Here is a 12,480-nt window from a genome sequence, read left to right as displayed (position 1 = left end):
AACTGCTAGGGTTAGTGATTGACTGATTGATTGCAGTACAATGCAGATGGAATATAAAGGTTAGCATGCAGCTCCAAAGAGAACTGTAAAATTAATCTATGGCCAAACAATCTATCAGTCTATCATTAATTAACATGCACTCAATCATCAGCAGGAGTGCCCAAACTCAGTCCTCGAGGGCCGGTGTCTTGCATGTTTTAGTTTCAACCCCAATGAAGAGATGATGCCAACCATCGAAGACTTCTAGAGGTATCCAAAATCCTGGACCAGGACATATCCTGACCAGATCCTGACCAGATGCTGTGGTAGTCATGGAGGAGTGGATAGCATGGGACTGATTTTTGAAAGACCCAGTGACAGATGAGTCTCCGCATTGATCCAGTGGGCAGCCTGAGCACCCGCAGATGACCTACACACACCTGTAGCTTCTCCGTGATGAACGTCCAGCGTTCTCCAGCCTCCAGCTCAGCACAAAAAGTTTGGCCAGAGGAGAAATGGTTGTGCCTGGTATCTCTCAAGGTTTTTTTTTTTTTTTCTTCACTTTGTCACTTTGTGATGGAGTTTGTTCCTCGCAACTGTCGCTACTTCAGTGTTTGGACTTTCAGCAGTGAAAATGAAACCACACTTAACTAAACTAAACTAAACCCAACTTCAACTCTGAAAACTGGATTGACACAGTTTCAATTTACTAGAACTTTTTAAGCTGCTTCGACACAATCTTCATTGTAAAAGCGCTACATAAATAAAAATTGAATTGAATTAAAGACTTTCGAGGCAGGTGTTGAAGGAAGCTGGAGGTAAACTCTGCAGGACACTAGCCCTCCAGAACCCAGTTTGGGCACCCCTGTTTTTTTAGTTTCGACTGTGTCTGAATGAGGATTGAGATGGATCCGAAGGAGTAATACAGTACCTCTTTCAGCACTGTCCACAGATACTGGAGCTCTGGAGAGCAGCTGAGCCTGTAGATTCTCTATTTCAGAGTTTTTGCAGTTCAATAGCTGCTGTAAAGTCATAATCTCTGCCTGAATGAGAGAGAAGAATAACATCTGTCATTATATACATGTAGATTGATTTATTATGTTATGTAGGCCATTGTATTGTATTGTATATGTACTACATTCCCAATGCAATGCAACCTGGAAGCTTAATGTAGCTTCATACAATTAGTACATTAAAGGTCCCCAATTGATGTAAAAGATCAGGCATTACCACCGAAAACTTTCATGCTGGATTTACACTAAACATGAAGTTAAGTATTTGCGTGTGTACATTTCATACAAGTGAATGTAAATGTGCGAACAGAGATTATGGTCCCTCGGTGTAAACAATGTTCATTATCGGTTATTGTGAAAATCGGGTGGCATGGTGTAGTTTGGACATTCTCACCCGTGTTCATGTGGGTGTCCTTCAGTTTCCCACACAGTCCAAAGACATGCTCTATATGTGAACTGAACTAACTAAATTGGCCGTAGTGTATGAGTGTGTGTGAATGAGTGTGTGTGTGTTTCCCAATACTGGGTTGCGGCTGGAATTACATCCGCTGCGTAAAACATATACTGTAATAGTTGGTGGTTCATTCCACTGTGGCGACCTCTAAAATAGAAACTAAGCCAAAGGAAAATGCATGAATAAAACAGCCATGGGTTTTAATAACAGTGTGCAGATGGACAGGGCCAAGAATCTAAAACAACAGTGTAGTTGTGTTGGCATTAAAACTTGAGCAATTTTCCATGACCAATATTACTTATTTGTATTGTAGTATATTGATTGGGCATACCATTGACGGTGCATCACAGAGCTGTTTTGCATTATCGTGTGTACTGAAATTTAATTTATTTTTTTAAGGAGTGTTTTGATATGAAAAAAAAAACATGACAAATGTGTTGAAATAAAACATCTGAACCAGGCATCACCAACCATAAATTAGCTTCATCCCCAGTTAAAGACCTGAATCAGCTAATCAAGATGCTCTGGGTAGCTCTGGGTAGCATCATAATGGCATGCAGGTGTGCTAAAACTGAAGTATTGAACAGATTCTGCAATGCCAAAGTGCGCTCATTTTTGCGATTGTTTAAGAACATCGGATTCAGCCATCTAAGGTAGAACTAACCAAGTAAGAATAATAAATGGCAGAAAATGGTCAGACTACTTGCTTTACAAGCAAGTGTGTGCATGACAATACATAAAAAGTAGAATACTATAATTAGAAAATATCAGTTTGCAACATTAAGCAGCGGAATGAGCTGTTTTTAAACTCTAAAAATGAATGGAAGTGATTGAGACCTGAAGTCTTAAGCCTAGTAAATTCTAATAGCTGTGCCCGCTAATTCGTGAAGAATAAGGTGAATAGTTGCCTATTCTAGGGTTGGTGATCCCTGATCTGAGCAATGTATTTAGGTGCGTTAACCGTAACATATGCAGAATAATAGGCTTTTGTCTTTTAAATTATTAAAGAAAACTGCACAACCTAGGTGTAACGGCCTTGGGTGTGAATTATTTTCTTTTAATCCAACAGTTTGTCATCAATTCCTTTGTTATTGAGAGAGAGATGTGTAGTTGTACGTCTATATTTATCTCAATAGCAGTTTGGGTGATATTGGGATGTTTGCATCCTTTTTTCTTCACTTAGAATTTTTTGGGGCCTTAACATAAGACTGTAATACATTATTGGTATGTACATCTTTCAGATCTCTTTTTTTCTTCATTCACATAATCAATCCTTTACTTTTACATCAATGATGTTTTTGGTTCTTCAATCATACTCAAGGATTTACAATGGAGTAATGTTTTATTGACACATTGAAATATGTATTATAACAGGGTATATGTGAGAATCCTAATGGTAACTTCAATACTTTTTAAGACTTTTTAAAGACTTTCTCAGAATGACCTCCTCGCCACTTCAAGATTTAATTAGTATCAAAACCTTTAACTCAATAAACAGTTGTTAATAAACAGTTGTAGTTAAATAAATCAATGGAGCACAACCATGCAGCAGAACTCAAATAAGCTCGGAAGAAACAAAACTTGAAATAATTAATTACATAGTTGTTTTCAGCAACAGGCTTCAGCCAGTTTAAACTCGTCTTTCTCCAACCAGGAGTAAGTATCCAAACTTACATTTTCCTATGTTGCTCTATGTTTTCGCTACATGTGGAGAGCGTCACATTACCTTGTCGCAAATTATGTGACATCACCCAGACGGAGGAGCTTGGCCAGACACCCCAGCCCAAACTAATTGCATAGATTGAGCAAACCATTGTTAACTTTAGGAGAAAAATAAATATATTATGATTTTTTTTTTTTTTTTTTTTTTAAGTGAAACACTTTGGACAACGCTTTAACAAAATTAAAGACCTGGTAAAAACGCAATTAAGACTTTTTAATACTTTTTAAGGACCTTAATTTTTTCATAATTGATTTATCAACGTTTTATACTTTGTTAAGTCCCCACGGACACCTGTATAAGCTATATATATCAAGTTGCAATTGAAATAATTGATTTAAAAAGAAAATACATTATTTAGAAATTGAAACTGAAATTGATGTAGAATAGATGTTTTGAATAGTTTGTTTGTCAATGTGTGATTCATGTTAGCTGTTAATTGTTTTTGTATGTTTTCTGTTAGACCCATGTGACATGTATACTGCCTAATCTTGGCCAGGATGCTCTTGTAAAATAGATTTTTAATCTCAATGTGTCTTGGTAAAAATAAAGGTTATAATGATCTTTATAACAGACAGAACGCCTTCTGAGTAGAACAATCAAATGATAATATATTTCTAAGGCTTATTCAAAAGCAAATTTAATCAGAACACATTTACAATAGCTTTATCATGTAATACATCTATGTAGAACATATTACTTTTCATATCTGTGACATCTATCTATACTTATTTACATAAGTAAATTGATAGAATGGCAGGTGCAATAATTGGTTGTCTGTGGATTTCTATAAGTGTAGATTCCAGGTGGGCTTTTTTTGAGTTACATTAGTGTGGCAGTACCTGTGTCACCTTGAGCTTCTGTTCGTAATGGGTTTTTTCCTGCTCCAGCTCCTCAACTCGATGCTTGAGAATTTTGAGCTCTTGGAGCAAGTTCTGTGTAATAACACACACATCAACATTATTTTTTTTCCATTAAAAGAAAAATAAACTGCAAAAAAGCACAAAGTTTATAATGTGCATACGTAAAATATCATAGTCAATTCGGGAGGGGTGGGCAAATCCTCCTCCTAGAGCTACACTTCCTTTCTGAATTGAGAACCAAGTCTGTTCCATCCCACTTGTCTTAATTAATTGGCTAAAGTAAGTGTGATTACATTACAACTAGAGTTTTTTTTTTCTTCTTCCTCCCAAGCAATTGAAATCTAAAGAATAGATCAAAACAACAAGTTGTATGGTAAACAAGCAAAGCAACATGGTTCTGTAGAATTTTTTTTTTTTATAAAATTCATAATCATTAAAACATGAAATGCGTGAAATAACTTTATGAGATAATATAATATTATGAGAGAAATCCAGATTACAATAAAAAAAGAATAAAAATAAATAAAACTTTTTCAGTCACAGTTAAGAAATTCAGTAAGACATCTGTAAAACCTCAGCATCTAAAAAAGCATTCAAAATATTTTGGACAAAAAAGCTAAATACTTGCAGAACCAATGCCTAGCAGCAGATGTGGGTGGTCACTAATGTCCTTGATTAGAGCACGAACTAAAACAAACATCATTAATCAATAACAATGCATGCATATAAAAGTTGGAAACCTTTTTTCAGTAATCACAGACTTTAACCTTTAAGATCAAAGGGCTTCCAAGTATTTCTTTTCCACAATGGCCACAGTTCCAGAATGTTTACATTTGTCTAAATGTCCAGATCTCAGACTCACCGTCGGCTTTGGTTCAGTCTGAGAAGCTTGTGCTGGCTCACTGCCATAGCCCTCCTCTGGGATCATCTCTGCTGGCTTCTCTGGGTTTTTACTTGAGATCTCCTGACGAATCCTACACATCTGCTCCTGGAGCTCACTAATCAGATTCACTACACTCTGTCAAAGAGGGATATGGATGGGGAGGAGAGGAGGAACAGATAAAAAAAGGTAATGGAAAAGATGGATTATAGGAGACAGACAAGCAGTGGCTTCCTACTGGGTTACTTACTGTACAGATATACTACTCTACTATGTTTAATATCTATTCTTATTTGTATCGGTTTATGTTTGCTAGATGTAAATCCCATTATTTCCTTTCCTGGATTACTGTTTTTACCCCATACTATTACTAATGATGCACTGCAATCAACATTTTATCATTATGCTTTAATATAGGATTAATTTTGGAATATGTTTCCAAATCTACTAAAAGGTTAAAGTGCTCTTTTAGTTTTTAACTTTTATCATTATTATTATTATTATTATTATTATTGAATACTGTATTTTATCATATAACAGTTTGTGAATGTACAATTTAAGTGTTAAATGTCAAAGTGCTTAGTTAACGAGGTCACACTTTACAATAAGGTTCATTAGTTAATGTTAAGTAATGCAATTACTAACATGAACAAATAATGAACAATACATTTACTACAGTATTTATTCATGTTAAAAAACGTTAGTTAATGAAAATACAGTTGTTTATTGTTAGTTCATGTTAACTCATGTTGCAATAACTAATGTTAACAAGCATAGACTTGAATGTTAATAATGCATTAGTAAATGTTCAATTATGATTAATAAATGCTGTACAAGTGTTGTTCATGATTAGTTCATGTTAGTAAATGCATTAACTAATGAACCTTATTGTAAAGTGTTACCGTTATCGAAGCCATTGTTTTCCAAAAGAATAAACCAAAAATCAATACTGAATGACTTAAACCAGGGGTGCTCAACCCTGTTCCTGAAAAACTACTTTCCTGCAAGGTTTAGCTCCTACCCTGATTAAAAACAGCTGAATCAATCAACTAGAACCCATACAGCACTTGCTAATTACAGGCAGGTGTGTTTGATATGGGTTGCAAATGGAATCTGCAACAAGGTAGATCTCCAGGAACAGGGTTGAGCATCCATGGCTTAAAAACAAGTCATAAGTAATTCCATTTTTTTTTTTTTGGTTTTTGTTTTCTACAAATAAAGATTGGTTTATTACGAAATCCATAATACCTGTTTGCTGCCAGTCTGTTTTGACCCTTAAACAATGTATTTGCAGCTGTAGCCTAGAAATGTTGGTTTTGTGTTGTTAACATGTATATGATGCTGTTTTCTGCATACACTGGCAAATCTACTGTACATATTGTTCAGAACAGTACTTTTTATGGCTTATTTAGAGAAAGGTTTTTTTTATTTATTTTTTTTTTATGTGTGACCAACTAATAAAATAATTTCTTTGCCTTCCTAGGAAGCCTCATGTGGTTGTACATATGCCATTCTTTTTAGCCCAAAGTTGAAAATGAGTCTTTTAAAACAATTACATGTTTGCGCATCATTATGTCATGCGTCATGTGCCTACATGGTGTTGAGGGAGGTGTAGAATTTTTATAAATGTCTATTTTTAACCATTATTTGGACAGATTATTAAGGAGCCTAACGGTAACTGTGTGTACTTGATCATCCTTTCATTCTCACATGGTATGTTTTTCACCTGCTTTCTTTTGCTTACAGTTATTTTAAGTTAAGAACTATTTATAAATGTATTTGTTTTGGTGCGCTAGAGAAAATGTGGCAAATCCTTAGTGTTGGGCCCTGAAAAGTCATGTGAAATAAAAGCTAATTGCAATTCAACACTATGGAACCACAACCCATTTGCTCACGCTCACTGAGCAAGATCATATACAACACAAAATAAGTGACATGAAGGAAGTATGTGGACAGAACAAAATTAAGTAATTTTAGCTACAGCAGAGATGCATCTTACAATAAAATCCTATATTAACATGAGGGCGGAGCTACTGTACCAACAGAACATCGCCATCTTTTTCTTATACCAACTGTTTACCTAAAAAGTGACAGCGCCAAATACTAGCCTGGAACAGGTAATATAGCATTATGTAAACAGATTAGGCCAATCAGAGCAGAACAGACTTTCAGAAGGGAGGGGTTTGAGACTGAATCCTTAAATCAATGGTCTCAAACTCAACTTCTGAAAGGTCACAGTTCTTCATAGTTTAACTCCAACCACCTCCAACTCACATCTGCTTAATAGTCTCTAGTAGTCTTAAACCCCTTGATTAGTTGGATCAGCTGTGTTTGATTAGGGTGGAATCAAACCTTTCGGCATTAAGCTGCGGTCACACTGCACTTTTCTTCTTATAGACTTAATTTCATATGCTGTGAATGTGTCAAACCAGAAATGCAAGCTCGTGCGACAAGTTTCGCAGTTCGCAGCATTGCAAAGTTCAAGCTTGGTAAACTCTGACCTGCAAAATCGCATAACTTAACTGCATGATCAAAACATGGACTCTCTGGACAGAAGTTTTAAATATGGACCATTCATTCATTTTCTTGTCGGCTTAGTCCCTTTATTAATCTTGGGTCGCCACAGCGGAATGAAACGGAACTTATCCAGCAAGTTTTTATGCAGCGGACCCCCTTCCAGCCGCAACCCATCTCTGTGAAACATCCACACACACATTCACACACTCATACACTACGGACAATTTAGCCTACCCAATTCACCTGTACCACATGTCTTTGGACTGTGGGGGAAACCGGAGCACCCGGAGAAAACCCACGCGAAGACAGGGAGAACATGCAAACTCCACACAGAAATGCCAACTGAGCCGAGGTTTAAACCAGCGACCCAGCGACCTTCTTGCTGTGAGGCAACAGCACAACCTACTGCGCCACTGCCTCGCCCTAAATATGGACCTAATCATCTTGTTTAATCCCGCCCCTTTTTGCAGTATTTATTGCATATTAAATATATTATTATATTATTAAATATAGTAATTCTAAATAAATAATTATATAAATATATATATATATATATATATATATATATATATATATATATATATATATATATATATATATATATATATATATGCCCTTCCAGCTGCAACCCATCACAGGAAAACATCCATACACACCTATTCACACACATACACTACGGACAGTTTAGCTTACCCAGTTCACCTGTAGTGCATGTTTTTGGACTTGTGTGGAAACCGGAGCAACAGGAGGAAACCTATTGTTAATATAAACCTGTTGTAGGAGCTAATTGGGATCATTTAAAATAGCAAAAAAGGGGCATTTTAAAACAAATCATGATAGAAATGTGAGTTTTCATATAAAACAAGTATTTTATAGCTATTTTCCAGGTCACTTGCTTAGTTTAATAGGATGGACAATTGCAGGATCATTCAATAGCATCATTTAACATCCCAAATACTAGCTAAGCAAACCGCAATATGAAAACATGCTGTCTTTTCCCGTCAGTTTGAAATCATCTTCTTTAGGGAAGCTCATTTTTCACTGACCCATTTCACACAAGCCAAGGTCTCAAATACTGTACAGTATAAGAGGCTTTGTTAAAGAGCCAAGCAAATTTCATTTTCCAGGATACACAGCATTGGTAATCATAACCTGAACTCAAACCAGTTTCCAATGTTGCGTTTGAAATAGCTTCATCGTCTGGGTACTAATCTTCAAAAACATATCAAGTGAACTCGTAATTTCTTGCATAAAGCTGTCATTAGCTGAGGAAGTTGACTTCCTGTGTGCACAATAATGGCTCTGTAACTTAAAATAACAGCAAAACATTCAATATGTCAGGCATCAGAAGCAGAAACAAAAAACTTTTAAAACCAAAGAATGCAATAAAGTTCTTAATATTCAGAAGTTGGACTTTTTTATTTTTAATTTTTAATTTTTTTTTATTTTTTTTGCAGCAAAGGAAGTGTTCTAATAAAAGTTTTATAGTTATGTACTGTGTCCAGCCTGTGGACAACACAACTTTTAAGAGAGATGTCATGTGACACCAACAGCATGGTGGACTAGATAGTAAACTGGCCTATCTATAGAGGCCAAGACCTCGTGAGAGAGAGAGAGAGAGAGAGAGAGAGAGAGAGAGAGAGAGAGAGAGAGAGAGAGAGAGAAAGGCATGTGACTGGAATGCTCACGAGCGGATTGGTGCCATTCTTTCACCGTATGAAGCACAGCAGTTGTCAGACGTCACGCTGAGGTCATTCTTAACACTCTCTCCATGCTAAAAACACTCTGGCTATTTGTCAGCTAGGTTCCACTTCTAAACCTCTCTAGACCATAAATTTGTTCTGTTTGTTTTGAATGAGGCCTGTTGTGTTTAAATTAAAGGTACACAACCACATAAACATGTACTGCTTATGCCAGCACATCGTAATGTTAGAGAAAAGGTATATTTTAGATCAACCGGTCCCGTACCGCAGTAGTATAACTCTGAGCATAGTAATTATATGAAAAATATAGCACACAGTCAATTAAAAGGCACACATTTGTTGACATAAGTTTAAATACTTATATAAGCTTAAGCACACCCTCAGTTGACCACAAACTTGGTTACACTTTATTTAGTCTGCTATAGACATTTTCTTGACTTTGAGTAGTGTTAATATAAAGTATGACTAACTATTAAATGTTATTAGATTTTTTATTAGTAGATTATAAATTTTAGAGCAGTAATTTGACCAACATAAACTCAATCCGAAAATGTAGCCCTGTATACATTTAGGGAGATCACAAAATATGTAGCCACAAGTATCTATGGCTGCATTTACTCTTTAAAATGAATGCTACGAGGTGACATGATGCTGTTACTTTTTGTGCTTATCAGCTGACCGCTTACCCCTGTTAATGTTTTGTTAATTGTTTTAATTTATTCCGGTATGACTGTTGATGCTTGTTTTAAGGCAATCTTGGGGGTCCAGTAAGGTGCTGTTTACAAATGAAATGTGTTATTATTATTATTATTATTATTATTATTATTATTATTATTATTATTATCATTATTATTATTACCTGCATGTGGACGGCTTTCCCACTGTTACCAGTTTGTTCAGTTAGCTTGCTACGTACATCTGCGGACTTGAGACGCAAAAAGGAGTTGACAACAACGACGAGATTGGGTAAGACAACAACAGAAGCCAAAAACTAAAATAAACAAGTAAATAACATGGTGAGAATGTTGTAAAATCTGAAAATGTGGTAAAAATCAGATGATGGCTTTTCTTTTTGTGGATTGCTTTTTAAACCTGTCGGTTAAGTTAAGGAAAGTGGATTGGAGGGTCAATCTGTGCTTTTGAAAACACTATTGTTTGGGTTTAGGAAGGAGGAGGATGGGTTAGTCGATCAGTCAGTCGACAGTGGCCTCTGGTGGATTTATGCGAGAACAGCAGGTGCAAATGGCACTCGCAAGAAAAATGTGAGATCTCAAAAAGTGTACTCAGCAGCCTCTGGTGGTATTTGCCGCTCTCCAGAAATGCATAGGGGTATGTTTTCAGATTGAGCCTGGCTTAAATTTGACACATTATTTAAAAAAATACTTTACTAATGTGGATCAACAGTTTTACTTTTACTTGAATATGTTTTTGGTTTACATTCCCACGTAGTTTCCATAGCTATTTCTTATGTATCTTAAATATTTCTAAACATGGTCATTCAAAAACTGTGAAGTAGTTTCTTTAAAGAGCTATTGAACAATCCATTACATCTTCATAATTATTACCATTATTAACTCAAGGCATCGAAAACCACATTTTGTTGGAAAAACTTCTGCAGAATTTGAACCTGTGCAACTAACAAAGTTTTGTTTATGTTATATTGTATACATAAATACACGTTTTATTCAGCACACACTTACATTTTTGCTCCTGAACGAATAAGCTTACCCCCTGAAAATTACTAAAAATGGCAATGCTCACAATTCAACTGTTCAACACTTTCACCAGCTGATTCTGACTTTATAAGAGTTGTACCTCAGCTTTATGTTGTCTCTCGGCACAGTTGATGTGTTTGTCCTCCATGTCCCCCAGCTTCAGTTTCAGACAGGACACTTCCTCCATCAACCCCAGCTTCTGTGACTCTAGAGAACTTCTGCTGAAAAACTCCTACAAGAGTCCACACAAAAACTTACATGTGAACACAGGCAAACAAGAAACTGCGCACTTGTTTGAGGGCACAGTCTGTTCGAAATATCTGTACTTTGCTGTCCCACAATGGCTAAATATACACAGGTTGTGAGGGCTATATTTACCAGCTCCTCTCACAGGGACTGACACATGAGAGAGAGAGTAAGACACAGACTGTGTGCTCTGACAGTGGTGGGAAAAGTATTACATTTGACAACAGTAAACAAAGGGTGTTAAAATACAGGGATTAAAAAGAATGTTTTATATCAAACACTGGACCAAAGTTTAAAATTAATGGATGAGACACCATTTTGGTTGCACTTTATTTTTAAAAGTCAATTAACATGTCAACTACTAGTCATTAGGAGCTTTAGGTTATGATGAGAATAGGTTGTAACTGCAAATTTACCTATATCTAGGAAAATGTATGTCAAGAATTTGGGGAAACTTTTAGCCAATGTACTGTTTAAAGTTTTTCGATATTAAAGTCTGCAGTTAGCATAAAAAATTTGACTCTGCAAACCTGTTAGAAACTGTATTGTCTCTTATAGGTTCTGTTAAGCACTTTAAAATGTGAATTCATCATTGAGTATGACTCAACGTTTCTCTGATTTAAAATACAACATTCAGCATTCAAATGGGTCAGACTCGCACATATGATATGCTCTGTGCGTAGCCTATGCGGGATGAAGCAGACCTGCATGCTGTGGGGGTTCATGTAATATAAACATAATAGCAGACATTTACGCCAAATGAGGTCAGATCACGGTACCGCTCTGTGAATCAATTGGTACCAGGCCACAGAAGAAATCATTAATTATTTCCGTTTTATTTATTATGTCTGAATGATGTTTTATTTAGAAAAATCTTTTATTTAGAAAAATTAGCATATTCTCTTGTTTACATGAGCGCCAAAATTTAACCCACAAGCAGCAACAACAGTAAGAAACAGACGCCTTTGGAAAATTTATTTTCTAAGGGAAAAAGTCCCAGTGAAGGACCCGCGAACTGCCAAGGAATAGATCCTCAACGCATTTGTCAACAAATCAGGTAAATCCACCATGTCTGTGCAAGAAGATCAACTGCTGGAGATCGCATATGACAGCCGTTCACATATCATGTCTTTTCTAGAGTTTGCAAAAAACCTGATAAAGACCATGTCGGTCGAAACGTTGTGATTTTGTAATATTGACATTAAAAATTTTTTGAGAGCTAAAGTGGCAGTGTGCCGATTTACTTTGAATCTTTTTCTAGAGTTTGCACAAGTTCATTATTTTCAATGGAGGTGCTCGGCTTGCAAGCATCCAGTTAAATCAATCCCGCGAGTGCACCGCCTGTCACAACAACTGACTAATCAAAATGATCAAATTTTGACCGGTCCAT

General features: G+C 36.0%; 1 protein-coding gene across 8 annotated transcripts in view; it reads right to left on the bottom strand.

Moving 5' to 3' along the window:
- ppfibp2a (PPFIA binding protein 2a) overlaps positions 1-12,480 on the bottom strand; it is a 46,267-nt gene that overhangs the window by 24,179 nt on the left and 9,608 nt on the right. For 6 of the 8 annotated variants that reach the window (XM_005159197.4, XM_073930355.1, XM_073930356.1 and 3 more), the window contains exons 4-7: positions 10,945-11,076; positions 4,892-5,047; positions 4,009-4,101; positions 911-1,022 (exon numbers count right to left, since the gene is read on the bottom strand). In XM_005159197.4, the coding sequence (XP_005159254.1) occupies positions 911-1,022; positions 4,009-4,101; positions 4,892-5,047; positions 10,945-11,076 (493 nt within the window). Of the gene's footprint in view, positions 1-910; positions 1,023-4,008; positions 4,102-4,891; positions 5,048-10,944; positions 11,191-12,480 lie in introns of those variants that run through there. The other 2 variants (XM_073930357.1, XM_073930358.1) reach the window with 2 other exon arrangements.

Source organism: Danio rerio, chromosome 18, assembly GCF_049306965.1.
Source record: "Danio rerio strain Tuebingen ecotype United States chromosome 18, GRCz12tu, whole genome shotgun sequence".
In the NCBI taxonomy this organism is placed as follows: domain Eukaryota; kingdom Metazoa; phylum Chordata; class Actinopteri; order Cypriniformes; family Danionidae; genus Danio; species Danio rerio.
The sequence above is the reverse complement of the archived record's forward strand: the minus strand, read 5'-3'. Positions and strand labels throughout refer to the sequence as shown.